Raw genomic sequence first — 18,048 nt, 5'->3', positions numbered from 1 at the left:
CTTGGAATAATGAATAGTAGTAGTTAGACGGGCTGATCAGAAACGTTATCAGAAGGCACCCTAGCCTCGTTCCCAGGCGTCTCGTTACAGTCCTCTGTTGTCAAATATTTTATGCGATAAGCTGTAGGGCTAGCGGCATATCAAAGGTGACGTCATTAACCGACAAGCCGCTCAGCCAGGGAACGAGGCTAAAGACGCCCTAGTCCGGGACGTGTGTAGCGTTGCAGAATGGAGATGAACCGTGAAGCATCGTGGGGTTTGGGACGAGCTTTGTGACGTCAAAACTCTCTTCAACCACCGGAAGCCGTATCAGAAACCCGGGTAGGAACGAGTGGGACTTGGCTCATCGTCGGAGAACAAAATTGGACAGAGAGAAGAAGCATTTTTTCATGTAAAAATAAGTTTTCAATTTATTTAATAAGTTTGAATAGGTTACGAAAATGTTAATATATACTTTATCACCCACAAGCATACAATATCTTTACATTTCGAGCATTAATGTAAATTTGCATGCAAGTTATTATTCGTTGCTTACATGTTTAAAACGTTTACTTAAAATATACAAGTTATAATACCAACCCTCGATCTGTATAACATGCGTATCCGCCCCCTCTCATCTCACTTGTATCTGTGTGTATCCTTGATGTCTAAAATATGAGGAATATAAAAAAAATGGCCGCGATCGAATACTAGAGTTTTCACATATCCCTGACTCATGTTAAAATGTCAATTAGCCACTTTTTACATTTGCCAATTCACATGTGCATTTGCAAGAAAAGTTCAAAATAGTCATTTACAATTGAGGTTCAATACTAGGGCAACAATACTCGATTTAAATTACCTCAATAAATTGCTTGAAAGGGGATGGGAATGGATGTTTTGAGTGACTTTGGGTTTTAAGGGGTTTTAAGGGGTGTTAAATGGCGGCGAGCTTGGCCGCCTTTAAGTAAATGGGACCCTTCTGAAGCAAGAAGTCCTTTCTGTCTTAATGCCCTAATGAATCTTAGCTCTTGCCAATAAAATGTCTCAATTCTCTGAATTAGTTTCCCAAGCTTGTCCGCGCACGACATTGATTGATTTTTAAATGATTACCAAGAACTTTTAGATCTTAAAAGCGATAGAAAATATTCCTAGAGAAATGCATGTCTTTAAATATGACGCTTTCATGTTTGGGTCACATACTCATTACAGTGTTATGTAAATAAAGTATATCGTATTTTCTATAAAACTATATTATCTGACAAATTCCATATTTGATTGATTCTATTTCTTGCGTTCTGGGACAATGGATGGCTACAAAACAGTTAAAATTTGGCCTAACTCAGGCCTCACTTGTAACACTGACCGCCGATGATTTTGTACTTTGTGAAAACCCGGCGTTCGGTAGTCCGCCCTTGTGGACAGTGTATTAGTATTAGTAGTGAAGGTGAACTCCCGAATTAAAGTAAGGCTGAACTCGTAAAAACATTACTAATGTGGGGTTGATTTCGTGAAAACTCGACCTCAGTTATTGAAAACCCGACTTCTGTGAAGCGGACCTTGTGAAAACCCGACTTCATTGTAGCGGACCTTGTGAAAACCCGACTTCATTGAAGCGGACCTTGTGAAAACCCGACTTCATTGAAGCGGACCTTGTGAAAACCCGACTTCATTGAAGCGGACCTTGTGAAAACCCGACTTCATTGAAGCGGACCTTGTGAAAACCCGACTTCCTCTAATCAAACCCTTCTGCCCTACGATTTGACTTGAGCGCGACAAAATCCCTAGCAACTTCGTCGGCAGACCTCTGGGACAGAATTTTTAGAATGGTCCATCCAGTGGCATCCATGTGAAGGGCCCGGCCCAGGAGAGCGTTACACGCAATGGACCCGATGTCAGCAATGTCCCTAAGATGAAGGACTGTCATCCCTACTATAGCGTCCATGCGGGCGAAACAATAGTCCTTGACCGCGATATGAAGCTCATAGTTGATCATGTCCACCTCATTGCCGAGAATGCTGCAGAAAAAAAAATAGCATGTTTGTAAGAAAAAGCAGCAACTCTAAAGAACTCGTTCTCTTGAAAGTTTCCGGTTTGCCTCAATGTGGTTCCCTGGTGTAGCAAGGAGTTAAGGGGAGGGGGATAGTCGTAGATACCTGTGTACCCCCTTCCCCCGAACAAATTCTGACTACGCATTCAAACCCCAGAGATCATAAGCCACCGTCGTGTCCTACGCTCCGGTCACCAGTCAATTCGCCCGACTGTGGCGAGGACAAACCGCATGAACGATTTTGTAACATTTAAATTTCAAATGTATTGAATAATATTCGTGTCCTGCTGACGGGCCCTGAAATCCAGCCTTCGGCTGCAAAAGGGTTTAATAAACCATTGATTGATTGATTGCCTGCAATAGGGGACTAGGGGCGTCAAAATAACAGCAACCAAAACAACTTTTTCAGCGCTTACGAATACAGCCAAAAAATATTTTTCAGAGAGGGTTTATTTTTAAGGTTTTTATTTTTCGTCTTTCTCTGGCGCAGTCAATTCTGTGTTTGTTTTGGCTTGAACTTTTCCACTCAAAAGGTCACGTGGTCTCTTAACGCAAGCACCCTATTGGCTAAATTCAATGCATAGGGATTACTCACAAGAAGAAGCTCTCGTTGTAGGCAGGTGACCACGTGTTTCGCTTGGATTTCGTTGCTTGTTTTCGTGTCTTGTTTCCAAGGTGTGGTCCAACGACGTTCACCTCAACAAACGGCCGGAACATTCCTATGCAGGAGAGAGTAGCTTAGACATCAGCTGACCAAATAACTACCGTAACCGATAGAATAAGCGCCTTCGCAAAATAAGCGCCTCGACTTTGAGAAAAAAAAATTAGTGCCCCGCCTAAAAGGAAAAATACGAATAAGCGCTTCCCTCAAAAATACAAATATTTAAACACGTCTCGCGTGTTGCACTTAATAAACGCAGGGACGATGCCTGGCATTTCTTGAAGCAATTACCCACATCTGCCCATTCAAAGTCTTCGTTGTATATCTCCCTTTAGACGGCATATTTGTTTCTCCGTAACGTCATTCTTCGAGTAGAAAAGGGATCCACCGTCCCCAAGAGGGACAGGTTATTAGATCTAAGAAAAGATCCCAAGGGTTCGAGCCCTCCAACATGGTAAAAGAGGCTCGTACCAATGAGCAATCGCACCACCCACAGCGAAAAGATGCTATGATAGTGTACGTGCCATTCTAAGGGATGGAAGGGCTCAGCATCAATTTCGTTGCGCGAATGTTTACTACTGCAGGGGCGTAAAGGTACGTGCTATGGAGACAGGTTTTCTTTGTCCGTGAAAGACATGTATATGCACAGTAACGAGCTGGAACTCGAGACAAAATAAAAAGGGCCCATAGATATGACAGTGTCACGCATGGCTGAATCACAAAATGCAACTGATTATCTCCTGGGACTACTCTTTATTATATATTCTACGGGGGGGGGGGGGGGGATTTCGTATACTTAATAAAGAGAGGCCTTTGCTAGGCCAAGACATTTAGGTTAACAACTCGACGCTAATGCCTATTGCACACAAGCGACATATCGACATAACGACATGGGCGCGTGCGTGTGTCATTATGTCCATTTCGTTATGTCGGGCCAAACATAGTGCGCGCGCCCATGTCGCTATGTTGTTATAGTGCTAGTGTGCATTAGGCATAAGTGAAAAAGTTCTTTGACGCAGGCACTGCACATTAAAAAGCAGTAGCAAAAGCTCACTACTCTCCTCCACAACCGCTATGACGCCTAAGCCACTCCCTGCGCGAAAGACCCACGACCCACCTGGTGATTGCCATTTGAGATCCTTAGCGGCAACGACTGAAACAGCACATAAAAAATAACTCAGAACTAAAAACCTTGAGAAAACAGCTAAGTATAGTAAGTTAAAACATAGAAATGATTTGACGGTTGTCTTCTTTGAATAGCGACTGCTTGCTCTTCTTCAACCCTCCCCTCCCCCTGCCTCATTGTAAAAGACTATTTTTGAAAGAAGGAACAAGAAAGATAACATCATGCTCAGGCCCGTACCCAGGATTTTTCTTGGGGGGTTCGAGATCACAAAGGGTGGACCTAATTGTTTCGGTGCCTTTTTCCCGGGCCTTTCACCTTTTCTGAGCAAGGGTGGTTAAAAAGGACTTGTTATTCACCGGGTTCCTCCACCCCTCTCTAACCGTAAGAACTACCCTTCCGATTTACCTTTTACAGTGACTTTGTGTTCCCCCGTGCCAGGGTGGGTAAAAAGGTCAACTTGTACTGACACCTCCCCCACTGGGTCGTCAATACCAGGCTCTTCTTGCGAGGTCTGTGTTCTGACGAATTCCTTGATGAGCGAGTCTGTAGTCTGTGTGTAGAGCGACAGCGCGTGACGTAGAGCTTGCATGTTCTGGCATTTCTCGAGGAAGGTCTTGCGCAAACCGCTGCCGTCTCCATAAAAATAATCCTATGGCAGAAGGAAATAGTTTTTTTTTTTTTCGGAAGCTTTCATAACGCAGATATAAATTCTCAAAGAAAGATGGCAACTGTCTCAACTGTCTCAACTTCAAAACCAAGAATCGAGTCAGGAGGCCAGAGCCGAGAGGCACTACAGAGCAACGATCTGACAAACAACGTAACCCAGGTACTCATGAATGTAGAACGAATGGGGAATGAAATCCGAATTAGTTTAGCTAAGGATTTGTTTTACCGAAATTGGGGAGATACCCATCCCCTGTCAGGGTTCGTAAAGGCTGATCCTTCCTTAAAAAAATGCCTTCATTCATAAATGTATAACCTGGAGGCAAGGACTAAAATATACATTAAACATCTCATCATTGTAAGGACACGTGGGAACCCTGAGTATCACGCTCAGTAACGTGTGTTTTAGAGGGCGTGGCAAACGTGGAGAAGAATACGATTTGTAAACTAATGACCCCATAATGCGTCCGAGCACTAACTGATGATTCAAATACCTTGATTCTACACAGAGCGGCTTCGAGGACTGCGCACTGACGAACACTAAGATTGCGAGACTCTTGGCCAATGATGCCAGCATCCTGAGGGGAGAACACAGGACGATTAACCATGTAATTCATGTAAAAATAGGCTTTATCAATTTCATTTTAACCAGATATAGGTGATGCCAATTTTATCATATCGAAGAATCAAAGAATCAAAATAGTTACTTCTGTCATTAGTAATACCAATTAATCAATTATTTAGCTTAATGAGTGTATGTTTGATGCTAAACACAGAAAAGCTTGTCTTCCTAAGAAATAAATGAGCTTGATAGCTTGAAAATATTTCAAAGAAACAACCGAACAATGCAAACAACAACAAACAAACACAATAAATGATTTATAACACGTACCTTAACATCACTTAGAGGCGGCAAAACAACAATACGCTCAAAATTAGCCATGACGACTTTCCAAAGCTCCTAAAGTTGTAAGCAGCAAAGAGTTAGGGAAGACGCATACTACAAGAAGGAACGTGCCCACCCCCGACCCCCCCCCCCCCCCCCCCCCCCCGACCTTTTTAGGTCTTAAGCTCTCGGGTTCCTTTTAGTTTTCTCGGGGAGAATATTCGGGTTCTTATCGGGGACCACTCGGAACCTTAGAATCTCTCGGGGACCATTCGGATTATTCTCGGGGATCCAGTACGTACCTTCAGTAGGCGCTTTAGGACGGATTTCTCGCAGGCGCGGTTAAGAAGCGACAGGCTAAAGAGATAAAAGTGGTAGAATCAATACATTAGCTACATGAACTAGTTTGTGATCCCTTTTTAAGTGTTGACCATTTTGAAGAGGGGGTGGGGGGGGGGGGCAGGATTTTTTTAAGGTAACTGGTGTGCAGTATATTTTTTGGCATGTATTGGGGCTTTTCTCTCAGGACCTGACGATACTGGAAATGTGTTGCAGACCTGGATAAGTATATCAGCCCATCTCTCCCTAAGAAAAGATTAATGGTTGGCCCTCCACTGAACCTAGCAGGTTGAGAGCTCTAGTATATAATACCCTCTTATGTCAAGTGTTACTGGTCCTGTGTGTATGAACGTAAAGTGTGCGTGGGTAACCTCCCTAAAAGAGGACTGAATAAAGTCCGAAACTTTGGCAAAATTGTTGTCCTTCATTTTATTAATAAACGTAAAGTGTGCGCAAACGCAAAGAGCGGGGCACAAGGCGTTTCCCTCCTCCCCCTCTCGTTGTGTCGTACAGTGTAACACGTGTGTGTGTCGTTAGAGGGCGTAGCACGCACGTGATTCAGATATTTTCTACTTACGTTCCCTCTAGTATGTCCATCAGGGGTTGAAGGATCATGGCGGATTCCTGCTCCACCGCCGCGCGGCAGCTTGGGACAGTGATGTTAAAATGACCCACGCTCTTGATCCTGCAGAGAATGCTTCGTGTAAGAAATAAACAACCTAATGCAGGTAACGGCAAGTGCATGCTGGCATGTAAAAAATGTCCCTTAATACTATAAATTTGACTGGCCAAGACAAATGAGGTAGCATAAGGTACAAGGAACATAAAATGGTGCATAATATTTTCGAAAATTTTAGATTTAGGTTTAATCTTTATGTCTAATACAGCTTTGCAGATTAAATTACCTTGGGGAACCTTGTAGAGGTTATAACACAAGTAAAAACTACTGTTTGCTGATGGCTCATCATCACCATCAGATAGTTCACAACCTCGGTACTTACCGTTGTACGATATATATATATAACAAAGGACGTTTCACGTAATTGCTAAATGCTCTCAGTTTATTACTCTGTTTATTAAGATCCTTTGTGGGAAAAGTTATGATAGAGCTTTTTGCCGCGGGAAAATGAGACTTGCTTACGGGATTACATAACTAGGTATTGGTCTACCCTATAGTACCGAATCACTCGTGCCGGTTTACGCAAATGAATGTATATTTGTTTTATTGGCCGACAATATGCGCTAAAAATGCGTACTCTAAAGCCTGTACTTACTTGAACAGCAAATTGCCAACTCCCCGAATACTGTCCTGTATTTTTGGATCCAAGCTGACAACAACAAAAAGTGAACGTTACCTTGACAACGGCGCAGGAGCACAATAGTTTGAATGTGTGACAAGCCAAGAAAATAAGGCGTAAAGCCTGACTTTAATCCTGTGGCAGATGCCCCGGGAATAGGGGGAATAGGGTTTGATATTCTACCGACTACTAACTAATAGTGCCCAAAAACTCTTGAAACTTATTTTTCTGTGAAATGCAAAAGGATTGAGGGCCTAATAATATCGGTTTTATTGCTGCAAACTAATGGTAGTGCTACCTTTAAGGATTAAAACTTGATTCGATTTCTTTTTTTCTTTGCTGTTGACCACAGCCAAAGTGCTATACATAAAGGTTGAAATTTATTTTACTGACGAACCCCCCCCCCCCCCCCCCCCCCTTTGCCGGGTAGATGTGACATGTATGTTTCACGAAACTAGCCCAGTAGTGTGATTGTTCATTACCTCCGTACAAATATGACACACAGTTCATCCAAAGTGTGATTTAGCTGCACTTGGAGCTCCTTGAACACTTCGCTGCAGTCTGGCGAGATCTGTCACGCAACAACAACGACAAAAGAAACCAGTTCAAATCGGGAGTAGAATGACTATCAAGATTACAGACAAGCTGTAGAATTACTGGTCTGCATTTGCGTGGTGGAATCAGGAAAATAAATCAGTCCTAGGTTAAAATTGTAAAGACTAACGCACAGAGCATACACTTACCGATCCCCCCATCCATGGTCTACAAGTCACAAGACTTACCGATCCCCCCATCCATGTCTACAAGTCACAAGACTTACCGATCCCCCATCTATGGTCTACAAGTCACAAGACTTACCGATCCCCCCATCCATGGTCTACAAGTCACAAGACTTACCGATTCACCCATCCAAGATCTACAAGTCACAACACTTACCGATCCCACACCCATGGGCTACACGTCACAAGACTTACCGATCCCACCATCCTTGGTCTACAAGTCACAAGACTTACCGATCCCCCCATCTATAGTCTACAAGTCACAACACTTACCGATCCACCCATCCATGGTCTACAAGTCACAAGACTTACCGATCCCCCCATCTATGGTCTACAAGTCACAAGACTTACCGATCCCCCCATCCATGGTCTACAAGTCACAAGACTTACCGATCCCCCATCTATGGTCTACAAGTCACAAGACTTACCGATCCCCCCATGCTTGGTCTACAAGTCACAAGACTTACCGATCCCCCCATCTATGGTCTACAAGTCACAAGACTTACCGATCCCCCCATCCTTGGTCTACCAGTCACAAGACTTACCGATTCACCCATCCATGGTCTACAAGTCACAACACTTACCGATCCCCCACCCATGGGCTACACGTCACAAGACTTACCGATCCCCCCATCCTTGGTCTACAAGTCACAAGACTTACCGATCCCCCCATCCTTGGTCTACAAGTCACAAGACTTACCGATCCCCCAATCTATGGTCTACAAGTCACAAGACTTACCGATCCCCCAATCCTTGGTCTACAAGTCACAAGACTTACCGATCCCCCTATCTATGGTCTACAAGTCTCAAGACTTACCGATCCCCCCATCCTTGGTCTATAAGTCACAAGACTTACCGATCCCCCAATCCTTGGTCTACAAGTCACAAGACTTACCGATCCCACCATCTATGGTCTACAAGTCACAAGACTTACCGATCCCCCCATCCTTGGTCTATAAGTCACAAGACTTACCGATCCCCCCATCCTTGGTCTACCAGTCACAAGACTTACCGATCCCCCCATCCATGGTCTACAAGTCACAACACTTACCGATTCACCCATCCATGGTCTACAAGTCACAACACTTACCGATCCCCCACCCATGGGCTACACGTCACAAGACTTACCGATCCCCCCATCTATGGTCTACAAGTCTCAAGACTTACCGATCCCCCCATCCTTGGTCTATAAGTCACAACACTTACCGATCCCCCACCCATGGGCTACACGTCACAAGACTTACCGATCCCCCCATCCTTGGTCTACAAGTCACAAGACTTACCGATCCCCCCATCTATGGTCTACAAGTCACAAGACTTACCGACCCCCCCCCCCCCATCCTTGGTCTACAAGTCACAAGACTTACCGATCCCCCCATCTATGGTCTACAAGTCACAAGACTTACCGATCCCCCCATCCTTGGTCTACCAGTCACAATACTAACCGATCCCCCCATCCATGGTCTACAAGTCACAACACTTACCGATCCCCCCATCCTTGGTCTATAAGTCACAAGACTTACCGATCCCCCAATCCTTGGTCTACAAGTCACAAGACTTACCGATCCCCCCATCTATGGTCTACAAGTCACAAGACTTACCGATCCCCCCATCCTTGGTCTACCAGTCACAAGACTTACCGATCCCCACATCCATGGTCTACAAGTCACAACACTTACCGATTCACCCATCCATGGTCTACAAGTCACAACACTTACCGATCCCCCACCCATGGGCTACACGTCACAAGACTTACCGATCCCCCCATCCTTGGTATACAAGTCACAAGACTTACCGATCCCCCCATCTATGGTCTACAAGTCACAAGACTTACCGATCCCCCCATCCTTGGTATACAAGTCACAAGACTTACCGATCCCCCCATCTATGGTCTACAAGTCACAAGACTTACCGACCCCCCCCCCATTCTTGGTCTATATGTCACAAGACTTACCGATCCCCCAATCCTTGGTCTACAAGTCACAAGACAAACCGATCCCCCCATCTATGGTCTACAAGTCTCAAGACTTACCGATCCCCCCATCCTTGGTCTATAAGTCACAAGACTTACCGATCCCCCAATCCTTGGTCTACAAGTCACAAGACTTACCGATCCCCCCATCTATGGTCTACAAGTCACAAGACTTACCGATCCCCCCATCCTTGGTCTATAAGTCACAAGACTTACCGATCCCCCCATCCTTGGTCTACCAGTCACAAGACTTACCGATCCCCCCATCCATGGTCTACAAGTCACAACACTTACCGATTCACCCATCCATGGTCTACAAGTCACAACACTTACCGATCCCCCACCCATGGGCTACACGTCACAAGACTTACCGATCCCCCCATCTATGGTCTACAAGTCTCAAGACTTACCGATCCCCCCATCCTTGGTCTATAAGTCACAAGACTTACCGATCCCCCAATCCTTGGTCTACAAGTCTCAAGACTATCTGATCCCCCCATCCTTGGTCTATAAGTCACAAGACTTACCGATCCCCCAATCCTTGGTCTACAAGTCTCAAGACTTACCGATCCCCCCATCCATGGTCTACAAGTCACAAGACTTACCGATTCACCCATCCATGGTCTACAAGTCTCAAGACTATCTGATCCCCCCATCCTTGGTCTATAAGTCACAAGACTTACCGATCCCCCAATACTTGGTCTACAAGTCACAAGACTTACCGATCCCCCCATCCATGGTCTACAAGTCACAAGACTTACCGATTCACCCATCCATGGTCTACAAGTCACAACACTTACCGATCCCCCACCCATGGGCTACACGTCACAAGACTTACCGATCCCCCCATCCTTGGTCTACAAGTCACAAGACTTACCGATCCCCCAATCTATGGTCTACAAGTCACAAGACTTACCGACCCCCCACATCCTTGGTCTACAAGTCACAATACTAACCGATCCCCCCATCCATGGTCTACAAGTCACAACACTTACCGATTCACCCATCCATGGTCTACAAGTCACAACACTTACCGATCCCCCACCCATGGGCTACACGTCACAAGACTTACCGATCCCCCACCCATGGGCTACACGTCACATGACTTACCGATCCCCCAATCCTTGGTCTACAAGTCACAAGACTTACCGATCCCCCCATGTAAGGTCTACAAGTCTCAAGACTTACCGATCCCCCCATCCTTGGTCTATAAGTCACAAGACTTGCCGATCCCCCAATCCTTGGTCTACAAGTCACAAGACTTACCGATCCCCCCATCTATGGTCTACAAGTCTCAAGACTTACCGATCCCCCAATCTATGGTCTACAAGTCTCAAGACTTACCGATCCCCCCATCCTTGGTCTATAAGTCACAAGACTTGCCGATCCCCCAATCCTTGGTCTACAAGTCACAAGACTTACCGATCCCCCCATCTATGGTCTACAAGTCTCAAGACTTACCGATCCCCCAATCTATGGTCTACAAGTCACAAGACTTACCGATCCCCCCATGCTTGGTCTACAAGTCACAAGACTTACCGATCCCCCCATCCTTGGTCTATAAGTCACAAGATTTACCGATCCCCCACCCTTGGTCTTCCAGTCACAAGACTTACCGATCCCCCACCCATTGTTTCGTAAAGCTTCTCCAGCATTACTCGCGACTGTTGGATGTTATTCATCAGAATACATGCCTGGAAAAAAAAAAAACAGGGAATTTGTTAAATTTGTTAAGAATTGTGCTAAGAATTTGTGGAATTTGTTAAACCAAGCCACGGGCTCGTTCAAACTTCTGGATAGGGTTGCAATTCGGAACCGTTTTTTTTTTTCGCGGATGGAGAAAAACTCGAAAAAATCTGAAGCAGCCAATGCGAGAACAGACTAACTCTACTCCCACCAGAAAGAAGAATCGAACGCAGAACCCAGAATTCGTGATCGTTTTCTCATTGCGATCGTGAACGTACCGTTTCCTCCTGGTGACAAAAGCGCTTGAACTCGTTGGTGATGTTCTCGGCGTATTGTAGCAGAACCTTTTGCACTGTCTGAATATAAAAAAAAAAACACTTGTCACCACACCGGCTTTACAAACTAAAGAGTATTGGCCAAAAATAAAATCCCCCAAGCCCCATAAAGCAAGTCATGAATATAAAACTGACCACAGTGAACTTGATAATGTAACGCGTGTTGATGGCCGGGTCAGGGCAGTCCAGTTTCTTGATGATTTCGTAATTCTGCAAAAGAAAAAGAGAAGAAAAGGAATCAAAAAGGGTATTAATGTTAATTCAAATTGCTGCTTAAAAGGATGACGGTCAATACAACACGGTCTATTTGCGAAGAAATTAAAAAAAAAACAATAACGATAACAACTCCCAAGTCTGATACTTTATTAAATATATTTGGTGGAAAATATGTCACTTGCTTGAATTGCGCGATGCAATTGGATAGATTGTGTTATTCGATAATACTCGGGGCAGCCAAATCGCGGCAGAATTTATGCCGATCAAAATGGATGCTTTGCGTGACTCAATTGTTATTGACCTTCCCTAACGCCTGGTGCACACTAGTGACATAACGACATAACGATATAGGCGCGCGTACTCTTTCAACTTCGACATAACGACATGGAAATAATGACATAAAAGAAAAAAAAAAACATGTTTTTTTATCTTATGTCGTTACGTCCATGCCATTATGTCGGGCTAATGTCTTTATGTCGAACCATTCAGATATGAACATAACAGTGCGCGCGCCCATGTCGTTATGTCACTAGTGTGCACCAGGCATAAGACGCTTTGACTGATCACTTACCTGATTTAGTGAACAGAATATGTCCACGATAGAGTTGGAGTACACCGAATGCTGCGCACTTGGGCAAAACTATAAACAAAACACGGAGTTACAAACACGGGTCGATATTACAAGAATAACAAGTATGTCGAATAAACAACCTTGGTTACTAGTTTAGTTTAAAGGGTGGCACAATGTGAAAAGTGGTCAATAAAGATGGTACCACAGGGCCAACAAACCCAGTAGTAATATGTGTGTAAGTCTGTAAGTACTGTCATCGAGTATGGTACCACAGGGCCAGTGTCCTCAGTGGTTCTATGTGTGTTAGTCTGTAAGTCATGTCACTGAGAATGGTACCACAGGGCCAGCGTCCTCAGTGGTTCTGTGTGTTAGTCTGTAAGTACTGTCACTGAGTATGGTAGCACAGGGCCACTGAGGTACTGTTAAGAGGTTTGTATAAAAGCGTCCTACATGCTATAGGCGTTCACTAACACTTTTAATAAATCCAAAATGGTATGACACTTCTCTTAAATGATATCACCCAAATATCATAGACCACAAAAGTATGAAATTCTTACAAAGTTCGAAGAAAACAAAGCACCTCTAATCCTTTTAAAAGATTGTTGACAGACTAATACCGCATTAACACCAGCACTAAACCAGTTTAAAGGTGGTTTAATTAAACTGGTTTAAAATATCAATCTCCCAAGAGCGGACTGAATAGACTGTGCTGTACATGTTACTAAGTGATCTTTTATCTAGTAAGAATTCAACACAATGAGAAACTTGGAAAGTTATTCGGCAAAGAAAAACCTTGTTTAACTAACATGGTTTTGGTGTGAATACAGCAGACGTCTCTTTTGGTATAACCAAGAGAGCATAAGATAAGAGAGGGACACTGGTATTACCCGCGCGCCATGTCGATTCCGAATCTGGCTATTTTTAGTAACCACCACCCCACCACTACGCGTGAGGATTTGCTCCTTTTATTTTGTCCTACTCCCCCGCGGGTTGCGTGTTGTTGTTTTGCAAACTCGATAGGAATGAAAGAGATCAAGTAAAATAACTCGGAAGAAAAAAACAATTCTAACTTAAGTAAGCAAGATTGGCAAATATACTCACAGAAAGCTAAAATCCCTGTTTTGTTTGTCTGCGCGGCGAAGTCAAGTGAAGAAGAAAGAAAAAACCGACGAGCGATAAAATGGTTGATACCGCGTTTGATTCAAATCCCGGCTCCAGCTTGTATAATAACAACATTATAATATACCATATAATAATAACAACATCAAAGAAGTACAGTAATATCTCCCTCTTTATTTTCTCACTATTACAAAAGCTCAGATACTTCAGCTTGCTGGCCTTGATCATCACAAAAATGCATTCCCTCACTACAAGGATAGTTTTATGAAATTTGTTTTTCTTGGATTCCTTCTCAATTCACCGGAATATTCACAAAAATCAATATCATATCTAATGTCTTACTTACAGATTTCGTTTGACCATTAGGAAGATAATGAATGTTGAGAAACCACGAAGAAGCAACAAGTTAGAGCGAAAACGGTGTTTGAAGTACGAGGTTTTTTGATGATAATCTTGATGATAATCAAATAATAAGTTCCCTAATGCTTGTATAACAGGTAATACATTAATTCAAGAATCCTTCTATCACGATGCCGTACTGTTCTTCGTGGTAAAACTCGAGACGATGTCGGATTTTCAGGGTTGATTGTTTGCGGCGTGGCAAGTCTATCCGTTATTTCATGCGGCAATGCCGACTGCTCTGAGCTAGAGGCATTTGACAAGACAGACCTTTTTGCTCTACTAGCGGATTGACGCTTATACGCTAAGAAAAACATCGTACCAAGTCCTCTTTTCTGGCGATTCCTAAATCCGTTACTAATTCCATCTCTTTGTGAAAATCCCTGCTGTTTTCCAAAGGGAGGTTCAGACATAGAAACAGGTGACAAGATAGACCTTCTTGTTCTTCTAGCCGTTTGACGTTTATACCCTAAGAAGAACATCGAACCAAGTCCTCTTTTCTGACGATGCTTCAACCCAACACTAACTCTATTTCTTGGTGAAAATCCCTGCTGTTGGTCAAAATGGCGTGACACAAATTGATGTGGAGTAGATCTTCTTGACCTTCTCGGATCACGTGCCTTATAGCTTAAATAGAAAAGAGAGCTCAAGCCTCTTTTCTGTCGATGAACTTTATTAGCTAAACCTTTAGCTCGCATTCCGAATCTTGTGATTTGAGGTGATGCAGATCTTCCGAATCTTGTGATCTGAGGTGATGCAGATCTTCCGAATCTTGTGATCTGAGGTGATGCAGATCTTCCGAATCTTGTGATCTGAGGTGACGCAGATCTTCCGAATCTTGTGATTTGAGGTGACGCAGATCTTCCGAATCTTGTGATTTGAGGTGACGCAGATCTTCCGAATCTTGTGATTTGAGGTGACGCAGATCTTCCGAATCTTGTGATCTGAGGTGATGCAGATCTTCCGAATCTTGTTATCTGAGGTGACGCAGATCTTCCGAATCTTGTGATCTGAGCTGACGCAGATCTTGCGAATCTTGTGATTTGAGGTGACGCAGATCTTCCGAATCTTGTGATCTGCGGTGACGCAGATCTTCCGAATCTTGTTATCTGAGGTGATGCAGATCTTCCGAATCTTGTGATCTGAGGTGATGCAGATCTTCCGAATCTTGTTATCTGAGGTGACGCAGATCTTGCGAATCTTGTGATTTGAGGTGACGCAGATCTTGCGAATCTTGTGATTTGAGGTGACGCAGATCTTCCGAATCTTGTGATTTGAGGTGACGCAGATCTTCCGAATCTTGTGATTTGAGGTGACGCAGATCTTCCGAATCTTGTTATCTGAGGTGACGCAGATCTTCCGAATCTTGTTATCTGAGGTGATGCAGATCTTCCGAATCTTGTGATCTGAGGTGATGCAGATCTTCCGAATCTTGTTATCTGAGGTGACGCAGATCTTGCGAATCTTGTGATTTGAGGTGACGCAGATCTTCCGAATCTTGTGATTTGAGGTGACGCAGATCTTCCGAATCTTGTGATCTGACGTGACGCAGATCTTCCGAATCTTGTTATCTGAGGTGACGCAGATCTTCCGAATCTTGTGATCTGAGGTGACGCAGATCTTCCGAATCTTGTGATCTGAGGTGATGCAGATCTTCCGAATCTTGTGATCTGAGGTGATGCAGATCTTCCGAATCTTGTGATCTGCGGTGATGCAGATCTTCCGAATCTTGTTATCTGAGGTGACGCAGATCTTCCGAATCTTGTTATCTGAGGTGACGCAGATCTTCCGAATCTTGTGATCTGAGGTGACGCAGATCTTGCGAATCTTGTGATTTGAGGTGACGCAGATCTTCCGAATCTTGTGATTTGAGGTGACGCAGATCTTCCGAATCTTGTGATTTGAGGTGACGCAGATCTTCCCAATCTTGTTATCTGAGGTGATGCAGATCTTCCGAATCTTGTGATCTGAGGTGACGCAGATCTTCCGAATCTTGTTATCTGAGGTGACGCAGATCTTCCGAATCTTGTGATTTGAGGTGATGCAGATCTTCCAAAGCTTGTGATCTGAGGTGATGCAGATCTTCCGAATCTTGTGATCTGAGGTGACGCAGATCTTCCGAATCTTGTGATCTGAGGTGATGCAGATCTTCCGAATCTTGTGATTTGAGGTGATGCAGATCTTCCGAATCTTGTGATTTGAGGTGACGCAGATCTTCCGAATCTTGTGATCTGAGGTGATGCAGATCTTCCGAATCTTGCGATCTGAGGTGATGCAGATCTTCCGAATCTTGTGATCTGAGGTGACGCAGATCTTCCGAATCTTGTGATCTGAGGTGACGCAGATCTTCCGAATCTTGTGATCTGAGGTGATGCAGATCTTCCGAATCTTGTGATCTGAGGTGACGCAGATCTTCCGAATCTTGTGATCTGAGGTGACGCAGATCTTCCGAATCTTGTGATCTGTGGTGACGCAGATCTTCCGAATCTTGTAATTTGAGGTGACGCAGATCTTCCGAATCCTGTGATCTGAGGTGATGCAGATCTTCTGAATCTTGTGATTTGAGGTGATGCAGATCTTCCGAATCTTGTGATTTGAGGTGACGCAGATCTTCCGAATCTTGTGATCTGAGGTGACGCAGATCTTCCGAATCTTGTGATCTGAGGTGATGCAGATCTTCCGAATCTTGTGATCTGAGGTGATGCAGATCTTCTGAATCTTGTGATTTGAGGTGATGCAGATCTTCCGAATCTTGTGATTTGAGGTGACGCAGATCTTCCGAATCTTGTGATCTGAGGTGACGCAGAACTTCCGAATCTTGTGATCTGAGGTGACGCAGATCTTCCGAATCTTGTGATCTGAGGTGATGCAGATCTTCCGAATCTTGTAATCTGAGGTGACGCAGATCTTCCAAATCTTGTGATTTGAGGTGATGCAGATCTTCCGAATCTTGTAATCTGAGGTGACGCAGATCTTCCAAATCTTGTGATTTGAGGTGATGCAGATCTTCCAAATCTTGTGATTTGAGGTGATGCAGATCTTCCGAATCTTGTGATTTGAGGTGACGCAGATCTTCCGAATCTTGTGATTTGAGGTGACGCAGATCTTCCGAATCTTGTGATTTGAGGTGACGCAGATCTTCCGAATCTTGTGATCTGTGGTGACGCAGATCTACCGAATCTTGTAATTTGAGGTGACGCAGATCTTCCGAATCTTGTGATCTGAGGTGATGCAGATCTTCCGAATCTTGTGATTTGAGGTGACGCAGATCTTCCGAATCTTGTGATTTGAGATGACGCAGATCTTCCGAATCTTGTGATCTGAGGTGATGCAGATTTTCCGAATCTTGTGATTTGAGGTGACGCAGATCTTCCGAATCTTGTGATTTGAGGTGACGCAGATCTTCCGAATCTTGTGATTTGAGGTGACGCAGATCTTCCGAATCTTGTGATCTGTGGTGACGCAGATCTTCCGAATCTTGTTATCTGAGGTGACGCAGATTTTCCGAATCTTGTGATCTGAGGTGATGCAGATTTTCCGAATCTTGTAATTTGAGGTGATGCAGATCTTCCGAATCTTGTGATTTGAGGTGACGCAGATCTTCCGAATCTTGTTATCTGAGGTGATGCAGATCTTCCGAATCTTGTTATCTGAGGTGACGCAGATCTTCCGAATCTTGTTATCTGAGGTGATGCAGATCTTCCGAATCTTGTAATTTGAGGTGATGCAGATCTTCCGAATCTTGTAATTTGAGGTGATGCAGATCTTCCGAATCTTGTGATTTGAGGTGACGCAGATCTTCCGAATCTTGTTATCTGAGGTGACGCAGATCTTCCGAATCTTGTAATTTGAGGTGATGCAGATCTTCCGAATCTTGTTATCTGAGGTGACGCAGATCTTCCAAATCTTGTGATTTGAGGTGATGCAGATCTTCCGAATCTTGTGATTTGAGGTGACGCAGATCTTCCG

General features: G+C 44.1%; 1 protein-coding gene across 4 annotated transcripts in view; it reads right to left on the bottom strand.

Annotated features, from left to right (window-relative positions):
* Nucleotides 1-382: 382 nt before the first annotated feature.
* LOC5503043 (protein unc-13 homolog B) overlaps nucleotides 383-18,048 on the bottom strand; it is a 43,710-nt gene continuing 26,044 nt past the window's right edge. The window contains exons 33-47 of one of the 4 annotated variants that reach the window (XR_007308225.1): nucleotides 12,562-12,630; nucleotides 11,910-11,984; nucleotides 11,718-11,795; nucleotides 11,370-11,447; nucleotides 7,485-7,573; nucleotides 6,979-7,032; nucleotides 6,282-6,389; nucleotides 5,668-5,722; nucleotides 5,372-5,440; nucleotides 4,974-5,057; nucleotides 4,222-4,465; nucleotides 3,808-3,843; nucleotides 2,625-2,748; nucleotides 1,663-1,997; nucleotides 383-1,569 (exon numbers count right to left, since the gene is read on the bottom strand). Coding sequence is in view for 3 of the 4 variants with exons in the window: in XM_048728205.1 (XP_048584162.1) it covers nucleotides 1,715-1,997; nucleotides 2,625-2,748; nucleotides 3,808-3,843; nucleotides 4,222-4,465; nucleotides 4,974-5,057; nucleotides 5,372-5,440; nucleotides 5,668-5,722; nucleotides 6,282-6,389; nucleotides 6,979-7,032; nucleotides 7,485-7,573; nucleotides 11,370-11,447; nucleotides 11,718-11,795; nucleotides 11,910-11,984; nucleotides 12,562-12,630 (1,446 nt within the window). In the remaining variant the exon portion in view is untranslated. Of the gene's footprint in view, nucleotides 1,998-2,624; nucleotides 2,749-3,807; nucleotides 3,844-4,221; nucleotides 4,466-4,973; nucleotides 5,058-5,371; nucleotides 5,441-5,667; nucleotides 5,723-6,281; nucleotides 6,390-6,978; nucleotides 7,033-7,484; nucleotides 7,574-11,369; nucleotides 11,448-11,717; nucleotides 11,796-11,909; nucleotides 11,985-12,561; nucleotides 12,631-18,048 lie in introns of all 4 variants that reach the window. The other 3 variants (XM_048728205.1, XM_048728204.1, XM_048728203.1) reach the window with 3 other exon arrangements.

Source organism: Nematostella vectensis, chromosome 5, assembly GCF_932526225.1.
Source record: "Nematostella vectensis chromosome 5, jaNemVect1.1, whole genome shotgun sequence".
NCBI lineage: Eukaryota > Metazoa > Cnidaria > Anthozoa > Actiniaria > Edwardsiidae > Nematostella > Nematostella vectensis.
The sequence above is the reverse complement of the archived record's forward strand: the minus strand, read 5'-3'. Positions and strand labels throughout refer to the sequence as shown.